Source organism: Bison bison, unplaced genomic scaffold (genome assembly GCF_000754665.1).
Source record: "Bison bison bison isolate TAMUID 2011002044 unplaced genomic scaffold, Bison_UMD1.0 scf7180017864327, whole genome shotgun sequence".
NCBI classification, from domain to species: Eukaryota; Metazoa; Chordata; class Mammalia; order Artiodactyla; family Bovidae; genus Bison; species Bison bison.
Window position 1 is genome coordinate 8,025,354 of NW_011494899.1, and position 22,570 is coordinate 8,047,923.

General features: G+C 38.4%; 1 protein-coding gene across 1 annotated transcript in view; it reads right to left on the reverse strand.

Moving 5' to 3' along the window:
• Nucleotides 1-2,637: 2,637 nt before the first annotated feature.
• Nucleotides 2,638-22,570, reverse strand: part of ANO4 (anoctamin 4) — a 230,427-nt gene continuing 210,494 nt past the window's right edge. The window contains exons 24-26 of the mRNA XM_010853456.1: nt 8,438-8,543; nt 7,081-7,276; nt 2,638-3,401 (exon numbers count right to left, since the gene is read on the reverse strand). Of these exons, the coding sequence (XP_010851758.1) occupies nt 7,085-7,276; nt 8,438-8,543 (298 nt within the window). The 3' untranslated portion in view covers nt 2,638-3,401; nt 7,081-7,084. The remainder of the gene's footprint in view (nt 3,402-7,080; nt 7,277-8,437; nt 8,544-22,570) is intronic.

Sequence of the window (22,570 nt, forward strand, 5' to 3'; positions counted from 1 at the left end):
GTCAGCATGTGGCCATTCTTCTTACCCTCCTAATTTCATGTCTTGATCTCCAAGGTGTGAGGGAGGTGCTTCAACCTCACCTCTATGTTCTAGGATTTTCTTTCTCTTTAAATTTTTATTTTAGAGTATAATTGATTAACAATGTTGTGTTAGTTTCAGGTGTACAGCAAAGTGATTCAGTTATACGTATACATGTGTCTATTTTTTTCAAATTCTTTTCCCATTTAGGTTATTACAGAATGCTGAGAGTTCCCTGCCACTATACTGTAGGTCTTTATTATCTATTTTAAATATAGCAGTGTCTACATGTCAATCCCCAACTCCCAATCTATCCCTCCCTACCACCCTCCTGTCTTGGGAACTATTAGTTTCTTCTCTAAGCCTATGTATGAGTCTGTTTCTTTTTTTAAAAATTGTATTGGAGTATAGTTGATTTACAACATCGTATTCATATCTGTTTTGTAAATAAGTTAATTTGTTTTTTAAAAGATTTTGAATGTAAGCAACATCATATGATATTTGTCTTTGTCTTTGACTTACTGCACTTAGTGTGATCATCTCCAGGTCCATCCATGTTGCTGCAAATGGCATTATTTCATTCTTTTTAATGGATGAGTAATACTCCATTATATATATGTACCACATCTTTATCCATTCATTGGTCAATGGACATTTAGGTTGCTTCCATGTCTTGGCTACTGTAAACAGCACTACAGTGAACTGGGGTGCATGTATCCTTTCGAACCAAGTTTTCTCCAGATATATGCCCAGGAGTGGGATTGCTGGATCATACGGTAGTTTTTAGTTTTTTAAGGAACCTGCATACTCTCACCAGTCTTGGTCCCTACGGTGTGGAGGAGATGCTTCAGTCCCACTCCCATGCTCTAGGCTTTTCTTAGTGGCATCTTACCCATAAATAATGGTTAGTTTCTTTCTTGGGAGGGAGAGGGAAGTCAGAAACTACCTATGTCATTATGTCACTCCTAACACTTGATTTCTTACAAAGTCCCTCGGAAATTCCCCTCTACCACCTTCTTCACCTTTCTGCCTCTACAAACTTACAAACATCTTAAGATGTTCACTATGTCTTCCTTGTACCCAAAACAGGAAAGATGAATAAGTGCATTCACTGTGCTGGTAGAAAAAAATGAAGGGAGAGATGGGAGGAGGAAAGAGAAGAGGTTTTATGTTAGAAACATTATCAAGAATTGTGATTGCCAGAGGCACTTGCAATAGCAAAGGCAGAATTCCGTGGGGGAAAATATATTTCTGGCCAGAGAGTCTGAAGTTCAGTCTATGCTCAGACCAGGTATAAACTGGTACTTACCAAATGTTACTTCCTTATCCTGACCAGTGTGTTGCATGGTCCTCTATGTAGTTCTGAATATTCACGGCCCATTGCAAACCCAAGAAGTTGTTCAGTTCCTTTCCCTGCCCCCACCACTCTTCCTGTTCCACGGAACAGGAGAGAAGTTATGGCTAGGTCAAAAGCAGGGACCCATTGGGCCATGATGCTCAAGGTAGAGCTTTAGGCATAACAAGCAAAAGCTGCAGGACTGGGTCAGTAGAGCAAGTTGTCTGTTTGGAGCATCTCTTATATTTCATCTTTTGAGACTTTCCATGGAAATTCCTCTGGCCAACGTGTGAAATATTTCAGACTTCTTAACCATGATTGAAAACTCTGCCAGTGGCCTCTTGTTTTCAGTTCCCATACATATCCTTAGTTTAGGCTCTGCTAGGGTTAGTACAGTTGACTTTTGAATAATGCAGAGGCTGTGGGTGCCAATCTCTGTCCAGTCAGAAATCTGGATATTACTATACTGATGGCCCTCTATGTCCATGGTTCATGGATCCAACCAATAGCAGATACTAGAGTACTATATTGTATATTTATTGAAAAAAAATCTGCTTATAAATGAACCCTCACAGTTTAAACCTGTGGTGTTGAAGGGTTAACTGCATTTCACTCCCAGCAACAGCAGGTCAGAAGGAATACTAAAAAGATAAAACTACTAAATGGCTGAAGTTCTAGCCTGCCCAAAGCCACGCTGACCAACTGTCCCCATCTAAGGGAACATTTAAGGATCTTGGGACTCCATCAGCTCAGGATTCCACAGCCAGAATGAGACAATGTTGATGGATGAGGTACACTCCCATTTCCCTGACTGGCACAGCAAGGTGATATAATAATTCAAGGTCAGGTTCTGCAATCTCTGGAAGAAGAGTAATTATAACAACAAGCATTGCTTAGAAGTGCACTCCTCAACCTGCCCCTCATGGCCCATCCAGACAGACAGTCCCTTTGCTAGGATTAGCAGAGCATACTAGCGGGCAGGATAATCAAAAGCATTGTGTGTATCACTGGTTGTATTCCATATTTCCTCCACAAAGTATGTCGGTGGCATTTTATGTCCTCTTCTGAGTAATTTCTAATTAGTCAGCTGGGTACCCTAAGAAGGCAGCATCAAGAAAGATAGAAAAGGGGCCTTAGGAAGAAAAATGCAGTCTCTCTGAAGGATGAAGTCATTTTTCAGGAGTGTTTGGGAGTGACAGACTGTCTTTAAAGATGACACTATGATTCCTCTTATTCTGTGAGAAGAAACGACAACAAAATTTCAGAAGACCCAGCTAAAAATATTCCATGTGCATAAATTTATTTTAAATTTTATTGCATCACATTATACAAGCATTAAACATGGCTTCACGTTGATGACTATTTAAATGTGAAAATCTGTCATTCATGTCAGTACCTTTTGGCTATTTACAATTAAGGAAGTTCTATGTACCTTATATATCTCTGTATTTGTATGTACATATGTAAGAATATATGACTATACATATGTACACACAGAAATACATCTATGGCCATACACATAGCTATAGATATGTCATATATAATAATCTCCTCAGAAAGATCTGAAATTAAAAAAAGAAAAAGTTGTAAACAGGGTCTTGTTTGTGTTGTTTGATGACACGGAATTAGGACCATATGATGACATTCTAGGAATGTGTCCAGGTGTCCGAATACCCTTTTTAGCCCAGTGTCTGTAAAATTCACATGGGTTAGAATGCAAAAAAGATAGCAAACAGGCTGAAAAACAGGCCCAGTATACAAGTTCCCCTTGGTTTTAAAAACTTGAGAATGTAACTGCCCATGATGTGCATGCTTGCTTGGTCAAGAATGGTCTGTGGATAGATAGCATTTGTGTGCTGGGCTGCAATGTGACTTCACAGCAGCGTGGTTTCCCAGGCAGTCCTTTCAGGGTGCTGACCCCTCTGCTGCTGCCGACCTCGGCGACATGCACTGCGGTTGCATTATAGTCATTCACTTGAATGTGCTTTTGCACAGCTGGGAGAAGTAAACAAGTATTCAGGTCCTAGGCCTGGAAATGAACGATTATCTGGAAAAAAAGGAGAAAGTATTAAGATTCTAAGTAGACATGATGGCTGAAAGGACAGAATGTGCAATGGTCTATACTTGTTAGCATGAAATCAAAGATATTCAAGGAATCTATAATCCTGAACGAAGTCAGGTAGGGTATAAACATTACTGTGCCCACTTTACAGATGAACAGATGGAGGCACAGTCTGGAGGAAGGTGGCTTCCTGCCAACTGTTGGGAAAATAGAGATAAAGACTACGCTTTTAAGAAAAATTGAGAAATGGCCTCTTTGGGGAGAAAGCAAATCAAATGATGAGGCCAGAAGGAACTCCTAGCTCCCAAGCGTGAAGGGCCCTGCAGTGCAGAGTTGTCTTGGGGTGTGAGGTGGGGATAATGCACAGCAGCACCTTGGTCTCTGGGCCCTGGAACAGTTCTCTTCCCTAATGTCTGCCTCCTACTCCAACTCAAGATGTCTGGATGGTCAGCCTTTCTCCTCTGAGAGCTGACCAGAGCCAGAGAAACGGTGGTCAAAATGGTGCGTGGGCCAGGGGGTTGGAGCAAATTATAGAATCCCAGAAGGTTAAAGCCAGATAGGCTTTTAAAGGATTGTTTAATCCAACTCCTTTTTCCTTGCAAATGTGGAAACTGAATCCACAGGAATTCTCCAACTCAGGCCAGACAGAGAATGGAAAAGCCAGATCTGCAATCCACGGGACTAGAACACGGTGCTCAGCCACAGTGCAAATCCCATATAGTACTCTAGAGCACTTTGTTTTGTACATGTCTCACATATTTGGCCTTATTTGAGCTGTATATTAGTTCCACCAAATAAGCAGACTCAGAAAAATGTAATTTTCCTGAACTCACATAGCCAAATGACAGCTGGGGAAAATGGCAAAATTACTAAGTAGCAAAACATCTCTTGCCTTTAGTGAAGTCAAGGGCTACTTTGGAATTGAGGGCAGAACCAGTGTTCAGCATCTATGTTGCTGTTATTCAGTTGCTCAGTTTTGTCCAACTCTTTGTGACCCCTTGGACCGCAGCACGCCAGGCTTGTCTCAAACTCATGTCTATTGAGTTGGTGATGCCATCCAACCATCTTGTCCTCTGTTGTTCCCTTTGCCTCCTGCCTTCAATCTTTCCCAGCATCAGGGTCTTTTCTAATGAGTCAGTTCTTCGCACCAGGTGGCCAAAGTATTGGAGCTTCAGCATCAGTCCTTCCAATGAATATTCAGGACTGATTTCCTTTAGGATTGACTGGTTTGATCTCCTTGCAGTCCAAGGGACTCTCAAGAGTCTTCTCCAACACCACAGTTCAAAAGCATCAGTTCTTCAGCACTTAGCTTTCTTTATGGTCCAACTCTCACATCCATACATGACTACTGGAAAAATCATAGCTTTGACTAGATGGACCTTTGTTGGCAAAGTAATGTCTCTGCTTTTTAATATGCTGTCTTGGTTGGTCATAGCTTTTCTTCCAAGGAGCAGTCCTCTTTTAATTTCATGGCTGTGGTCACTGCCCACAGTGATTTTGGAGCCCCCCAAAATAAGTCACCTTTTCCACTCCTGTGGCCACTGCTGAGTTTTCCAAATTTGCTGGCATATTGAATGTAGCACTTTAATAGAATCATCTTTTAGGATTTGAAATAGCTCAGCTGGAATTCCATCATCTCCACTAGCTTTGTTCATAGCGATGCTTCCTAAGGCCCATTTGACTTCACATTCCAGAACGTCTGGCTCTAGGTGAGTGATCACACCATTGTGATTATTTTGGTCATGAAGATCTTTTTTGTACAGTTTTTCTGTGTATTCTTGCCACCTCTTCTTAATAGCTTCTGCTTTTGTTAGGTCCATACCATTTCTGTCCTTTATTGTACCCATCTTTGCATGAAATGTCCCCTTGGATCTCTAATTTTCTTGAGATCTCTGGTCTTTCCCATTCTGTTGTTTTCCTCTATTTCTCTGCATTGTTCACTGAGGAAGGCTTTTTATCTCTTGCTGTTCTTTGGAACTCTGCATTCGGATGGGTATATCTTTCCTTTTCTCCTTTGCCTTTTGCATCTCTTCTTTTCTCAGCTATTTGTAAGGCCTCCTCAGACAGCCATTTTGCCTTTCTTTTTCTTGGGGATGGTTCTGAGCACCATCAGCATCCATGTACCTCTACTACCCTGTGGCCTGGGGCGAGGGGCATTCCCCCAGGTCCACTGTCACACCTGACTCACAATGAACTCCTGGACTACTAGTACAGATCTGCATTGACAGAACTTTACTAATTCAACAACAAACATTTCTGCAGATATCGGCTATATTTTTACCTATGTGAAAAGTAAAAAAAAAAATACTTTTTCCTGTTTATTTCATTTTTCTTTTGGAGGCCAAATTTTCAAGGTTAGTCTCCAAACAAGTGGAGAGAGAAAGGAAGGCAAAACAAATGCTGCAACATTAGCTTCACGGAGTATCAGAACTGAGGGCTCATCTTATCATTGAAGAAATTGAGCCCAGCAAAGCAAAGTGACTTTTCCAAGGACACACAGATAGTAATTGCCTTGCCAGAAAGGTAAGATATGTGGGAACATCATGGAACTTTCCTAAGTGTAATGCACCTGACCTTTAAAAATGCACATTTAACTAATAAAGTCTTTATTGAATTTTTTACAATATTGATTGTTTTTTATATTTTATTTTTTTGGCCACAATTTGTGTGGGATTTTAGCTCCCTGAAAAGGAATGGAACCTGCATTCCTTGCATTGGCAGGTGAAAATTTTAACCACTGGACTGCCAGGGAAGCCCCTAAATGTGAATTTATTTAATAGGTGCTGTGTGCTTAACACTGCACTGACAGTTGGAAGAATTGATTACAAGCCATAGGGACTTTCCTAAAGATGCTTACAATTGTGCTGGGGAAGCCTAATAACTGTTTGAAAATCACAAATTAATATCAATATCTGTCAATACATGTGGTACTGATGCAGTAACCAGAGATATTTACCAAGAGTGAGTCTCTGTGGGCTGATGAATCTGGGGAAACCTTTTTAGAAGGTGTGGTGTGACACGGGTCAACCTGGGAAGAAATGATGCTTGGGTGATGGAGGGGAGGCCATTGTGGGTGAGATGAAAAGGTGATTTAATATCCCCAGGGTAATCTGCCCCTTCTTTCTGATGAAAGAGAACAGCCAGACTGGAGTGGATGTGGTACTGGGGCAAGGTTATTTTGGGGGACACATAGGCCAACTTGTGAAGATCTTGGCTGCCAGGCCAGAGTGTGACACGGAGGCAGGGAAGAGCTGCAGGAGTTGTGTGCAAAGGGAGATTCGGTTAAATTAGCAATCAAAGTAAGAAACAAGCTGGTCTTGGAAGCTTCTAAAGTATTATTTACTACTGGGCTTCCCTAGTGGCTCAGTTGGTAAAGAACCTGCCTGCAATGCAGGCAGGTTTTGATCCCTGGGTCAGGAAGATCCCCTGGAGAAGGAAATGGGAATCCACTCCAATACTCATGCCTGGAGAATTCCATGGGCAGAGGAGCCTGGCTGGCGTGGTCAGTGGGATCACAAAGAGTTGGACATGACTGTGCAACTAACTTTAAAGGATTTATTTTCATCCCTATCAAGAGAACAATTGCAAGCTGTGTTTCAAGGAGTTAAAAGTGCCCCTCCCAGCCAAGGAGAGATTTCAGAGCATGAACATACCTCTCACCGACCTGGTCACGGCCACTCATTGTGGTGTGCTTTTCCATTTTTCTTCCTCTCCTTTCGTTCCTTCTGGAGACGCTCCAGTTCTGCTTCATACATCATCTCCTGAATCAAGTACTTCTCTCTTCTCATTCGATCCCTTAGATCTTTTGGGAGGTCTGGGATCAGATATGAAATGAGGTGCTTTATACAAAACACGAGGTGCTAAAAACACAGGGGAGAATACAGCAGAGTCAGGTCTACTGTGCAGCCTGAACTGAAAGAGCTCTGGGAGCTGGTCAAGACCAGGGATGTGGAGCCTTTGGAGTTTCTGGAAAGTGGGATGAAGCCAGGAGAGGTGTGTGTGAGGAGAGAAAGTCACAGGGTAGGCGAGGACTGAATCTGGTGGGATGGCACCACATAGGAAATGAGGATTCGGGAAGGAAGGTGGAGAAGCAATGGCCAGAGACTGCAAACGAGAGCCAGAAGAAAGTACCATGGAACCACAAGGCCAGATCTGAATCCCAGCTCCACTTTTAGCACTGAAGATGGTTTACCTGAGGATAAGTCACTCTGAACCTCAATTCCTCCACCCACAAAATGGGTGTCATTATGATAATTGTAAGAAAATATTTTAAAAGGCTCCACAGATGACAAAATACTTTATTGTGGTGGTCTGGCACCAAACCTGCAGTATCTCTGAGGTATGCCTGTATAGGAATTTTCAGTCTGAGCCAAGAGGCAGCCTTCACTTGCATTAATCTGGCTTTAATATATGTAATGAGAGATGAAATTTCCATTTTGGGATACAGTTATGGGAATGCAAACTATTTTTAGTACAATTTTCTTAAAGACTAGGAGAAAATAGATGATGTAACTTTATTGACACATAATACAGGCATAATCTTCTAGGTAGATTACACTTTATAAGTTCATAAGTAATGTTATGATGATGCACAACCAGAGGCTGCCACTTGTAACAGTCATTTCAGTGTTTTCTAAACACTGTCCCTGAACATCAGAAGCATCTTGGAGGACTGTGAAAAGCAAATTGCAGGCATGGTGTATCAGAATCTCTGGGCGTGGGGATGGAAAAATGGCAATTTTCCTGAATTTTAAGAACCACAGCCATAGAATATTAAACTTAGGACCAAAGATTCCTGACTTATACATTAACAATCAACAGTGGACTTTCAAATATTTCTCAGAAAATTCAAGTACTTTAATTAAAGAGAAGAAAATGAGAAAAAGATTGCACAGTATTACTTATCCTGCTTCTAGACAATACATAATCACATTGAAAGTTCTTGTAACTTATATTCATCTGCTACTTCTATTTACTTCATTAGGTCAAAGGAAATCAAGGAATTGGGTGAGAAAAGTTACCTCGAACACAATGATAAAAGCCAGTCGGGCTGCTAGGACGTGCCAGAACTGTAGTGTGTAGCCGTAGGGCACCAGTGAATGAGGAGGGTCACGGTAGTCTCGGTATCTATAAACATACAGGAGAATCTTACATTCCAAATTATGATTTTCCTGCCTCCCAAATCTCTTCTCCCTACTATGTAACCCTCATTCATGGGAGACAAGTATACAAAGTTTCTGTATATGAGACATGTGTGGTTTTGCATCTCTTCTTCTGGTGAAAGACTCTCTCTCCTTCTCTGGGGAATCATCCCTGTGGATTGGGCAGGGTTTGCCTCTTCGGTGATCTGAGCTCAGAAGATGAATCAGACCCGGTCAGTGAAACTCATTACCGGGTCTTCTGCTAAGAATGATCACTTAGTGAATTATTACTAACTCCACAGAAAGTAAAAGCCTGGGGCTTCTGGTGGGTGTCACAGATGCGTGTGAAGCCAGCCTGCCTGAGAATGCAGTCAAATAACAGAGCAGAGCCAGCACAAAGGCAGTCTCTTGCTGATGCTGCTGGAGGGTTGGAATCTAGTCGTTAATAATGTTAATATCATTAACAACCTCCTGGTCACCTGAACCAATGGATTTCTGTTTAAATCAGTTTATACTGGATTTCTGTCACTTGCCACTAGAGTCCTTCCTAATATATATATGCTCCACCTGTAACTTGTGAGTCATCAACTTCCATGAATATTATGAACTAAGTACCAAGTCTTATCCTAGGAACTTAAATCCTTGTGACTACATTTTATCCTTTACTATTCATTAGTACTATTACATGGGAAAACTAAGAAGGGACTGTCATCGCCTTAGTGTTTTCATGTGTTTTGAATGTTCTTTTCATTAGCTTCAGAAATGTGAAAAGATCTAGAAATATTGGTTATTACAACAGGTCTGCTGTGTAGACATACCAGATTTCCTTTATCTGAATAAAAATTATGATTGCCTAGGTTCTTCTATAGGGCTTCCCTGGTGGCTCAGAGGTTAAAGTGTCCGCCTGCAATGTGGGAGACCTGGGTTTGATCCCTGGGTTGGGAAGATCCCCTGGAGAAGGAAATGGCAACCCACTCCAGTATTCTTGCCTGGAAAATCCCATGGATGGAGGAGCCTGGTAGGCTGCAGTCCATGGGTTCACAAAGAGTTGGACACGACTGAGTGACTTCACTTTCTTCTAAAACAGTACCTAACTTAAGGTTGGCACTAATTTGTATATGGAGGACATAGGGCACTTCCTATGCAGAGCATCCTTGAAAAGTATCAGACTATAAAAATATGCTGCTGCTGCTAAGTCGCTTCAGTTGTGTCAGACTCTGTGCAACCTCATAGACAGCAGCCCACCAGGCTCCCCCGTCCCTAAGAGCTGTGACTATTACAATAATCAGTACAACCATCTTAATTATTATTAGTGTCTATGGAATGTTAATAGTATTGTACTATGATTATTTTGCCAATAAAGTGATATTTTTGATGAGTACTTGCTACTGAAATTAAGAATGAATCTGTTTTTCTCTGACAGCTTCACTAAGCATTATACCCTCCCTGTTGCAGCAAATGGTGAAATTTCATTATTTTTTATGGCTGAGTAATATTTCATTGTGTGTGTGTATGTACACATGTATCTATCTAATTGCATATCACATATTCATCCATCTGTTGATGGATGCTTAGGTTGATTCTATATTTTGGCTATTGTAGATAATGCTACTATGAACATTGAGGTGCGTATATATTTTTTGCCTCTTTATATTTATTTTTTTAAATGTTTAATTGGAGGATAATTGCTTTACAATGTTGTATTGGTTTCTACATATATCTTTTCTAATTAGTGTTTTCATTTTCTTTGGATATATATCCATCTGTTTAGTGAAGTAAGTCAGAGAAAAATACCGTATGTTTTCTTTTACATGTGCAATATAAGAAATAAATGTAACAAAAACAGACTCATATATACAGATAACAAACTAGTGGTTCCTAACAGGGAGAGGGCTGTGCGGAGGGCCAAGATAGGGGAAGGGGATTAAGAGGTACAACGAGTAAGTATAAAATAAATAAGACACAAAGATGTAATATATAGCACAGGAAATATAACCAGTATTTTATAATAATTTTAAATAGAGGATAATCTACAAAAATATCAAATCATTGTGTTGTACACCTGAAAATAATAAAACACTGTAAATCGCTATACTGCAGAAAAATTAATGAGTCTGTTAGTGCCTTGAAACTTGATTCTCTCTATGATGGTGAGGATTCGGTAAGATTAAATAATCTGTTACTGCCATAGGTCCAATAACAATGCCTGGAATTTTAGGAAGAATAATTTTATTTAAGATTAAAAGTTCGTGTAGACTATGTAACTTCCTTTTACTTTTTGCAGAGCACAGCTAGTCAAGAACACAAAATTGTGTTTTCTTCAATTAAGACAACGAATGTAGTTCCTTTGTTCATCTTTAGCTACACATATTTCAAATATAGTCCAAGTCAACAATCTAGAAGAAAAATGGCAGTGTGCTTTTTATTATGAAGTGAAATCTCTCAGTCGTGTCCGACTCTTTGCGACCCATGGACTGTAGCCCACCAAGCTCCTCTGTCCGTGGGATTCTCCAGGCAAGAATACTGGAGTGGGTTGCCATTTCCTTCTCCAGGGGATCTTCCCGACCCAGGGATCGAACCCAGGTCTCCCACATTGCAGGCAGACGCTTTAACCTCTGTGCCACCAGGGAACATACTTAATTATTAGACAAAAGTATATATAAGAGGAGTGAGCCTATATTGTTTCAAGAGTCACCTTCATTGACCCCTTACACTTTTCCCACAATAGGGTTCACTAGAAAAGGAAGTTCTTTTCAGGACCCACTCGTCTCTTTCCTATTTATGCCTCTTCTCTGCTCTTGTCTTTTGCCCTTTGTTTTGCCTGCTCTATTGTAGCTTCTCAGACCTTGTTTGAGTTTTCATTTAAAGAATTTTGACAAATCTCTTCTTCCCCAGATACCTTCTAAACTTGCTGAGTAGAAAACCATGGCTTTTCCTTGATTTCTGTGGACCATTTTCCTTGACTATTTCCATAAAATACAATTCAGATGTGTCATTGTTTTAAGATGTATTTATTTATTTTACTTTCTGGCTGCTCTGGGTCTTTATGCTGCATCTCTCTCGCTGCGGAGAGTGGAGGCTACTCTTCCTTGTCATGCATGGCCTTCTCGTGGCGGCGGCTTCCCTTGTTGTGGAGCACAGGCTCTAGGCAGCCTTAGTAGTTGCGGCTCAGGGGCTCTAGAGCACAATCTTGGTTGTGGCGCATGGGCTTAGTTGCTCCGCAGCATGTGGGATCTTCTCATACTAGGGATCATTCCCTATGTCCCTTGCACTGCAAGGCAGATTCTTAACCACTGGACCACCAGGGAAGCCCCATATGTATCTTATTAAGTCCTGCTATAAATTCATAGCAAATAAATGAATTCCTTCACTCAGCATAGCTGAATAAATTAGGGACATGTCAAATATAAACAGCCATTAAATATAAGTATGAAAATTAGAATAATAAAATACTTTTACTGACCCAATGAGAATAGATTATCAAACACAATGACTATTTGTAAATTCATAAAAGATAAAAGGTTTTGGGGCTTCCCTGGTGGCTCAGATGGTAAAGAATCTCCCTGCAGTGTAGGAGACCTGGATTTGATCCCTGGGTCAGGAAGATCCCCTGAAGAAGGGAATGGCAACCCACTCCAGTATTCTTGCCTAGAGAATCCCATTGACAGAGGAGCTTGATGGGCTAGCACCTGGTATATTCTAGCACAAGTTTATTCATTCCCATTTTTTTGAACTGTGAAAATAAAAACATACATATGTTTAAAAGATTTTAGGTTGGTTGGTTTAGTTGCTAAGTTGTGTCCGACTCTTGTGACCCCAAGGACTGTAGCCTGCCTGGCTCTTTTGTCCATGGGATTGTCTAGGCAAGAATACTGGGTGGGTTGCCTTCTCTAGGAGATCTTCCTAACTCAGGTATTGAACCGCAGTCTCCTGCATTGCAGGCAGATTTTTGGCCAACTGAGCTACAAGGGAAGCAAAAGATTTTAGGTGGTGGTTTTAAATGTTAATTTATGTTTTTTCAAAATTAAAAAAATTAATTTTATTTACTATATGCTTTTTCATATTTAGAAAACACAAACTCATGGCTATGGTGAATTGGCAACATTTTAGAAAATTTCTATGCAGGATTCAAGTTGTTGAGAATGTGCATCTGTTTATTCAGACTGTGAGTCATATATGCCCATTTGTGATAGATCACAGAGTTCTGCTAACCTGTACCCAGAGGAACACAACATGTCTGTGTGGTCACTTAGGTTCTAAGAACAAGAATCAGAAGTTGTGAAATTCTTAGGAAGTTCGTTTTCAGAAGCAGCAGATCTCTGGCTTCCAACTCTCTTAAGCCATTGTACCATAAAGTCAAGTTTCTCTCTAGAAATTTCTTCTTGCTACCCTAAGGGAATTAAAACTCAGTGGTAGCAATCAGTTGGTCATCTTCTTTGCTGCCTTCAACTGTCTCCAGAATTACGTACTAGAGAGTATACTAGAACCATGCTCGGGGTTTGCCTGACTAAATGATGCATAAAGCATCTCTGGACATGAGCTTTCCCTTTCAACAAACTTAGGGTCTGTGTCACCCTGCACTAAAATTTTGGACTCACTCTTTTCTTCTATGAGCTTGTGAATGACTATAAGTGGAGCTCTCAGTTCACACTCCAGCACCTACCCCTGATCTCCTTGCTTTTTCCACTTGACAGATGTTTTGGAGAGGGCTGTGCTCAGGTGTCATTTGTGTCTCATATATTTGTCTTTGATGCAAAGTCTAATATTTCTTTTGCAAAATGGTTGGCTACATGTTCTCTGGCACTTGTATCAATACAAAGAAAATACTTCCTTGCCCTTCTGTAGAAACAGCCAGGAAACCAAACCTCAAACTAATAAATCAGTGTCACTTTTATGATCTTTTAGCCTAGTACCTTCCAAGACATTAAACAGTCCGGTAATGTTAACATGTGAAGGAATTTTCCCAAGTGATTCAGAATTTTCCTTTTGAAAGTAAAGCTTTAAGTTTCTTGGTTTCAACTTTACACATAGGAAAGGCAGGATGTTCCCTTTTAAGTTAGCATATTCTCTAAAGTTGCTTTTATTTCACAAGAAATGGATGGTTGGCTTGCAAATATTATTTTTCTAGCACCAGGTGTATTCTAGAACTAGTTAATTCATTCCCAATTTTTTGTGAACTGTGAAAATAAAAACATACGTATGTTTAAAAGAATGATAAGTGAAACTCATCCAAGTTAAAACAGTGTGGTCAGTGTCTTACTGTCAACGCCAGATACCTGGAGAGAAGACAACTGTTGCAATTTTCTGTTTTTCTATATAATTATGCTACTCATGCAAGTGTTTGTAAATACAGCAGTGCTTAGTTTTATCTACTTTGAATTCTGTGCCTCAAAATGCCTCACTGTCAATGACAGACACCCCAAGAGGTGACAACTGTTGCAATTTTCTGCTTTCCTATATAATTATACTACTCATTCAAATGTTCCTAAATACAGCGGTGCTTAGTTTTATCTACTTTGAATTCTATATAAATGGAATCATACTGTATGTTTTATTTTGTGATTAAATCTTTATTACATAACTTAAGTTTTGAGTTTTCAATTCTATTCCATTTTCTATTCAGATGTTAACACACTGACATAATTACTATAATTTTATACTGTGTCTAATGCAAGGTAAATCGCCACTTTGTTATTCTTCAAAAATATCTTGACTGTTCTTCATTCTCTGCATTTCTTTATAACACTATTTTTGCCCTCAGATGCAGAGAATTGGCCTAATTATGATTCTTAAGTTTTTATAACTAATTTGTCCATTCATGTTCTTCATTTCTCTAATTTTTATGTTTATGTATTTAATACTGTAATAACACAATCAATGCTCATAAATCCTCCATGCAACCTAAGAATTAAAACATTACTGGCAACTTTTATCTACCTCTGGGCTTCTCCTTCATCTCATCTCCTTGCTTCCCTTATCCTGAACTTCATTTTTATCATTAACATGCATTTTTGTAGGGTATATGTATATTCATTTGTCTGAATGATACTGTTCAGTTCAGTTTGTTTTGAATTCTCTAGAAAATATGCTATCCTGTATGTAGTCTTCTGAGACTTTCTTTTTTCTCACCATTGTGCTACTAAGATTTATCTGTGCTGTTGCATGTGGCCATTGCTGTATAGCAAACTGTAGTATGAATATTGTTGTTGTCTTATGTAGTATGTGTTTAAATTTATATTCACAAGCTGGTAATTTCTCTTTTCTTTCATATTCCCTAAGCATCAAAGTTTTGAAGAATAAAGCTTAAGTCTACCCAGTTCAGCAAATGCCCTTTGGGTAAAAGTTGGTTGCAGTGCTCTACATAGCACTCTGGGTTCTGCTTTTATTTATGTATTTATTTTCCAGTGGTGAGACTTTTTAAGATCTACTTCTTCTGCAACTTTATTATTAATATTATTAATTTTTGGCTGCACTGGGTCTTCATAGCAGTGCACAGGCTTTTTCTAGTTGCAGTGGGATCAGACCCACATCCCCTGCACTGGATGGTAGATTCTCAACCGTTGGACCACTAGAAAAGTCCCTGCAACTTTTTAAAATTGAAGTATAGTTGATTGACCATATCATGTTAGCTTCAGATGTAGAGTACATGTAGAGCATCATGTTAGTTTCAGATGGAGAGCACAGAGATTCAGAAAATACACACACACACACATATATAAATATCAGATTTTGTAATAATACTTACAGGTTTTATGAAATATTGAATATATATGGTTCCCTGTGCTATACTGCTACTGCTGCTAAGTCACTTCAGTCATGTCCAACTCTGTGCGACCCCATAGACGGCAGCCCACCAGGCTCCCCCATCCCTGGGATTGTCCAGGCAAGGACACTGGAGTGGGTTGCCATTTCCTTCTCCAATGCATGAAAGTGAAAAGTGAAAGTGAAGTCACTCAGTCGTGTCTGACTCTTACCGACCCCATGGACTGCAGTCTTCCAGGCTCCTCTGTCTATGGGATTTTCCAGGCGAGAGTACTGGACTGGGGTGCCATTGCCTTCTCCCCTGTTCTATACGGTGGGTCCTTATTGATTATCTATTTTGTATATAGTAGTGTGTATATGTTAATTTCATCCTAATTTATCCCTTGCTCAGTCTTTCCCCTTTGATAAGCATAAGTTTGTTTTTTATGCCTATGAATCTGTTTTGGACATAAATTCGTTTGTATCTTTAAGATTTCACATATAAGCAACATCATATGATATTTGTCTTTGGCATAGTTTATTTAGTATTATAAGCTCTAGGTCCACCCATGTTGTTGCAAATGGTATTATTTCATTCTTTTCATGGTTGAGTAATATTCGATTGTATATATTACATCTTTTTTTATCCATTTCCCTGTTGATGGACATTTAGGTTGCTTCCATGTCTTAGCTACTGTAAATAGTGCTGCAGTGAACACTGGGGTGCAGGTATCTTTTCTAATTATGGTTTTCCCTGGATATATGCCCAGGAGTGGGATTGTAGGATCATAAGTAACTCTATTTTTAGTTTTTTAAGGAACCTCTATACTGTTCTATACATTGGCCATGCCAGTTTACATTCCAACCAACAGCTTGTGTTATTTGTAGACATTTTGATGATGACCATTCTGACCAGTGTGAGGCAATACCTCCTTTTAGTTTTGATTTGCATTTCTCTAATAATTAGTAATGCTGAGCATTTTTTCATGTGCCTTTGGCCATTTGTATCTCTTCTTTGGAGAAATGTCTATATCTTCTGTCCATTTTTTTGATTGGATTGTTTTTTGTTGTTGTTGTAGCATTGTATAAGCTGTTTGTATATTTTGGATATTAAACCAATGTCAGTAGAATCATTTACAAATATTCTCCCATTCTGTAGGTTGTCTTTGCATTTTGTTGATGGTCTCCTTTGCTGTACAAAAGCTTTTAAATTTAATTAGGTCCCATTTGTTTATTTTTATTTCCATTACTGTAGAAGATGGATCCAAAAAGATATTGTGGTGATTTATGTTAAAGAGAGTGCTGGTCTCATATTATATTACAGTCTCATATTTCCCTCTACAAGTTTTATAGTAACCAGTCTTAGATTTAGGTCTTTAACCTTGAGTTTATTTTTGTATATGCTGTTAGAGAATGTTCTAATTTCATTCTTTTACATGTAGCTTTTCCGTTTTCCCAGCACTACTTATAGAAGAGACTGTCTTTTCTCCATTGTATATTTTGGCCACCTTTGTTGTAGACTAATTGAGTACAAATATGTGGGTTTATTTTGGGGCTTTCTATTCTGTTCCAACTATCTATATTTCTATTTTTGTGCCAGTACCATATTGTTTTGATTACTCTTGCTTTGTAATATAGTCTAAAGTCAAGGAGCCTGATTCCTGCAGCTCTGTTTTTCTTAAGGTTGCTATTGCTATTTAGCGTCTTTTGTAATTCCATATAAAATAACATTTTTTTTTGTTCTATCTGTGTGAAAAATGTCATTGGTAATTTGATAGAGATTTCACTGAAACTGTAGATTGCCTTGAGTCATTAAGGAAAAAAATTAAGGAAACAATCCCATTTATTATTGCATCAAAAATTATAAATAAGCCTACCTAATGGAATAAACCTACCTAATGAGGCAAAAGACCTGTACTCCAAAAACTGTAAGATACTTATGAAAGAAGTCAAAAATGACACAAAGAGATGGGAAGATATACCATGTTCTTGGATTGGAAGAATCAGTGTTGTTAAAATGATTATACCACCTAAGGCAATCTTAGCAATTTTCAAATATATAATACAGTATTATTAACTATAGTCATCATACTGTGCATTACATCCCAAGAATTAACTTACTTTATAATGCATTTTGCCCATGCCACCCCAAGCCTTTGGTAGCTACCAGTCTGATCTCTGAATCTATGAGTTCAGATTTTTATTTAGATTCTATATATAAGTGAGATTATATGGTATTTGTCTTTTTCTAACATATTTCACTTTAGCATAATACCCTCAAAATCCATCCATGCTGTCACAATAGGATTTCCTCCTATTTTATGTTTGAATAACATTCTATTGTATAAACACACCACATTTTCTTTATACATGTATATCAGTCAGTAGGCACTTCAGATTTTTTCTATGTCTTGGCTATTGTAGATAATGCTACAGTAAATATGGGGGTGCAGACTATTTTTTGAGTTAGGGATTTGTTTCCTTTGGATAAATATCCAGTAGTGGAATTGCTGAATCATATGGTAGTTCAATTTTTAACTTTTTGAGGAACCTCCATACTAGTGCCGTGTGTGTGTGTGTGTGTGCGTGCGCGTGTGTGTGCATGCGTGCGTGCACGTGTGTGTGCATGTGTGTGTGTGTTAGCTGCTCAGTCGTTTCCGACTCTTTGCGACCCCATGGACTATATACTCTGCCAGGCTCCTCTGTCCATGGAATTCTCCAGGGAAGAATACTGGCTGCTGCTGCTAAGTCACTTCAGTCGTGTCTGACTCTGTGTGACCCCGTAGACGGCAGCCCACCTGGCTCCCCCGTCCCCGGGATTCTCCAGGCAAGAACACTGGAGTGGGTTGCCATTTCCTTCTCCAGTGCATGAAAGGGAAAACGGAAAATGAAGTCACTCAGTTGTGTCCGACTCTTTGTGACCCCATGGACTGCAGCCTACCAGGCTCCTCCGTCCATGGGATTTTCCTGGCAAGAGTACTGGAGTGGGGTGCCATCGCCTTCTCCGAATACTGGAGTGGGTTGCTATTTCCTTCTCCAATACTAGTGCCATAGTGGCTGCCTGTATTTACATTCACCCCAACAGTGAATGGGGGTTCCCTTTTCTTCACATCCTTTGCAACATTTGTTATTCTTTGGCTTTTTTGATAATAGCCATTCTAACAGGTGTGAAGTGCTATTTCATTGTGTTTTGACTTGCATTTCCTTGATGATTAGTGACATTGAGTATCTTTTTATGTGCCTCTTGACTTATCTTTATGCCTTCTTTGGAAAACTGTCTGTTCAGATCCTTTGCCCATTTTTAAAAATAAAATTTTCCCCCACCATTGAATTATATGAGTTCTCTATATATTTAGGATATTAACCTCTAATCAGAAAAACTATTTGCAAATATTTTCTTCTGTTCAGTAGATGGCCTTTTCATTTTGTTAATGATTTCCTTTGCTGTGCAGGTTGATATAGTCCCATTGTATATTTTTGCTTTTGTTGCTTTGTTTTTGGTGTCAGATTTGAAATCATCACCAAAATTGTTGTCAAGTTGCTTACTGCCTATGTTTTCTTTTAGAAACATGGTTTCAAGTCTTAAGTTAAAATTTTTAATCGATTTTGACTTAAATTTTATGTATGGTGTAAGACAGTGGTCCAGTTTAATTTTCTGCATGAGGCTGTCTCGTTTTCCCAACACCAGAAAGGAAGAATCTATCCTTTCTCCATTGTATATTCTTCACTCCTTTGTCATAAATTGGCTATATTTGTGTGGGTTTATTTCTGGGCTCTTGATTCTGTTCTGCTGATCTATGTGTCTGTTTTCATGTCAGCTAATAGTACTAATTACTGTGACTGTGACTGTTTTGATTATTATTTCTTTGTAATATAATTTGAAATAAGGAAGAGAGATGTAATATACTTTGAAATAAGGAAGAGAGATGTTTCAGCCTTTTCTTCTTTCTTAGGGTTACTTTGGGTATTCTGGGTCTTTTGTTCAGTTCAGTTCAGTTCAGTCATTCAGTTGTGTCCGACTCTTTGCACCCCCATGAACCGCAGCACGTCAGGCCTCCCTATCCACACAGATTTTAAGATTATTCTACTCCTGTGAAAAATGCCATTGGGATTTTGATAAGGATTGTACTGAATCTGTATATTGCTTTGGGTAATATGGACATTTTAACAATATTAATTCCTATAATCCATAAGTATGAAGCATTTTTAAAAACGTGTGTTTTCAGTTTATTCTATCAGTGTCTTACATCTTTTCAGTGTACAGGTCTTTCATTTCCTTGGTTAAATTTATTCCTAGACATTATTTTTGATGTAATTGTAAATGGGATTGTTTTCTTAATTTCTATTTCTGACAACTTGTTGTTAGTGTATAGAATTATTTGTATACTGATTTTATATCATGCAACTTTACTGAACTTATTAGTTCAAAACAGTGTTTTGATTTTCTATATAGAATATCATGTCATCTCCAAAGAGTGACCATTTTACCTTTTCCTTCTTGATTTGGATGCCTTTTATTTATTTTCTTTTTTAGCCTAGAACTTACAATATTAGGTTGCAAAAAGGTGGTGAGAGCCTCCTCGTTTTGTTGCTGATTTTAGAGGAAAAGCTTTCATTTCCGCTTCTCACCTTTGAGTGTGACATTAGCTATGAGTTTGTCATATATGGCCATGATTATGTTGAAGTGCACGTAGTCACTCTATAACCACTTTGTTGAGAGTCTTTTTTTTCATAATTGATGTTAAATTTTGTCAAATTTTTTTCTGCATTTTTGAGATGACTGATTTTTATCCTTTATTTTTTCAGTGTGGTATATCACATTGATTTGCATATGTTGAGCCACCCTTGCAATCCTAGGATAAATCCCATTTGCTTATGGTGTATGAGCCTTTTAATATATTGTTGAATTTGGTTTGCTAGTATTTTGTTGAGAATTTCTGCATTTATATTCATCAGTAACACTGGCCTGTAATTTCTTGCAGTGTCTTGTTTGTGTCTTGTGGTGCCCTTGTCCCAGTAATGCTGACAACATAAAATGACTTTGGAGCATTCCCTCCTCTGCTGTTTTTTGAAAGAGTTTGAGAAAAATTGGTATTAATAGAATATTAGTAGACTTTGACTAATAGTAGAATTTATTTTACTATTTAGAAGAATTCATAGTGAAGCCATCTGCTTCTGGACTTTTGTTTGTTAGGAGGTTTTTGATTACTGATTCAGTCTCTTTATTAGTAGTACTCAGTTCAGATTTTCTTTCTTCCTGGTTCAGTCTTGGTAGGTTGTATGTTTCTAGGAATTTTTCCATCTTTTCTAGGTTGTCAAATTTGTTGACATATAATTGTTCTTAATAGTCTCTTAGGATCATTAGTATTTCTATGGTATCAGTTGTAATCTCTCTTCTTGATTTCTGGTTTTATTTGAATCCTCTTTGTTTTTTGGTGAGTCTAGTTAAAGGTTTATTGAGTTTGCTCATTGTTAAAAGAATCAGCTCTTAGTTTCATCTTTTTAGTTTTATTTCCACTCTGAACTTTATGTCCTTCCGTCTATTAACTCTGGACTTTGTTCTAGTTCCTTGAGATGTAAAGTTATGCTGTTTGAGACCTTTCTTGTTTCCTAAGGTAGGCATTGATTACTGTCACCTTGCCTCTTAGAACTGCATTTGCTGCATCCTGTGTTTTGGTATGTTGTATTTTTCATTTTCAAATGTCTCAAGGTAATTTTTGATTTCTCTTTTGATTGTTTTGAACCTTGGTTGTTCTGTAGCATGTTGTTTAGTTTCCACATATTTGTAAATTTTCCAGTTTTCTTTCTGTAATTGAGATTTCTTGCTTCATTTCATACCATTATGGTCAGAAAAGATGCTTGATATGATTTCAGTCTTCTAAATTTATTGAGACTTGTGACATAACAGGATCTATCCTGGAGAATGTTCCATGTGGACTTGGGAAGATGTAAATTCTGTTGCTTTTGATGGAATGTTCTGTACTTATCTGTTAAGTCCTTTTGTCTAAAGTCCTTTAAGACCAATGTTTATTGATTTGTTGTTGGTAGTGGTTTGTTTGGATGATCTACTGTGGTATAAAAGTCTCCTAGTATTATTGTACTGCTGTTCATTTCTTCCTTTAGGTATGTCAATATTTGTTTTATATAGTTAGGTGCTCCTGTGTTGGGAAATATATTCTCTTGTTGGGTTGACCCCTTTATCATTATGTAATGACATTCTTTTTTTATTTTGTTTAAAAGTCTATTTTGTCTGATTTCCATTTTCACAAAATATATTTTTTCCATCCCTTCATGTTTGAGTTGTGTTTTTGCATCTGAAATGAGTCTTTGTAGGCAGCATACAGATATCTTACTTTCTTCTTCCATTCAGCCACTCTATGTCTTTTGACTGGAGAATTTAATTCACTTACACTGAAAATAGTTATTGATAGGTGTGTACTTATTTCCATTTTGTTTCTTCTTTTCTGGCTGTCGTGTAGTTCTCTTTGTTCCTTTCCCTTTCTCTTTCTTTCTTCCTTTTGGGTTTGACTTTCTTCAGTGTTATCATTAGAGTCTACTATCTTTTGTGTTGTACTATAGGTTTCTGCTTTGTGGTTACCATAAGGCACACATATAACAGCTTGTATTTATAACAGTCAATTTTAAGTTGACTGCAACCTAAGTTTGAATGTTTTCTAAAGTGCTACATTTTTAGCATTCTAAAGCTCCCCTTACCAAGTTTTATGTTTCTAATGTGACAATTCACATTTTTATTATCTTGTGTATCCCTTAACTAATTATTGTAGTTATAGTCGTTTTTTGGACTTTTTTCTTGTAACTCATATAACTTTATATGAGTTTTTTTTGTAACTTTATAACTGATTATTCCACTATGTTTTCTATATATTGACCTTTACCAGGGAGTTTTACAGTTTCATGTGTTTTCTTGTCACTAATTGTGAGCTTTTGTTAGGGCTTCCAAAACTATATTGAACAAAAGTAGTGAGAGTGGACATCCTTGTCTTATTTCTGGTCAGAGAGGAAAAGCTTTGAGTTTTTCACTGTTGAGCATGTTGTTAGCTGTAAATTTGTCATCAGTTCAGTTCAGTTGCTTAGTAGTGTCCGACTCTTTGTGACCCCATGGACTGCAGCCCCACCAGGCTTCCCTGTCCATCACCATCTCCCAGAGCCTACTTGAATTTATGTCCATCATGTTGGTGATGCCATTCAACCATCTCATCCTCTGTCGTTCCCTTCTCCCCCCACCTTCAATCTTTCCCAGCATCAGGGTCT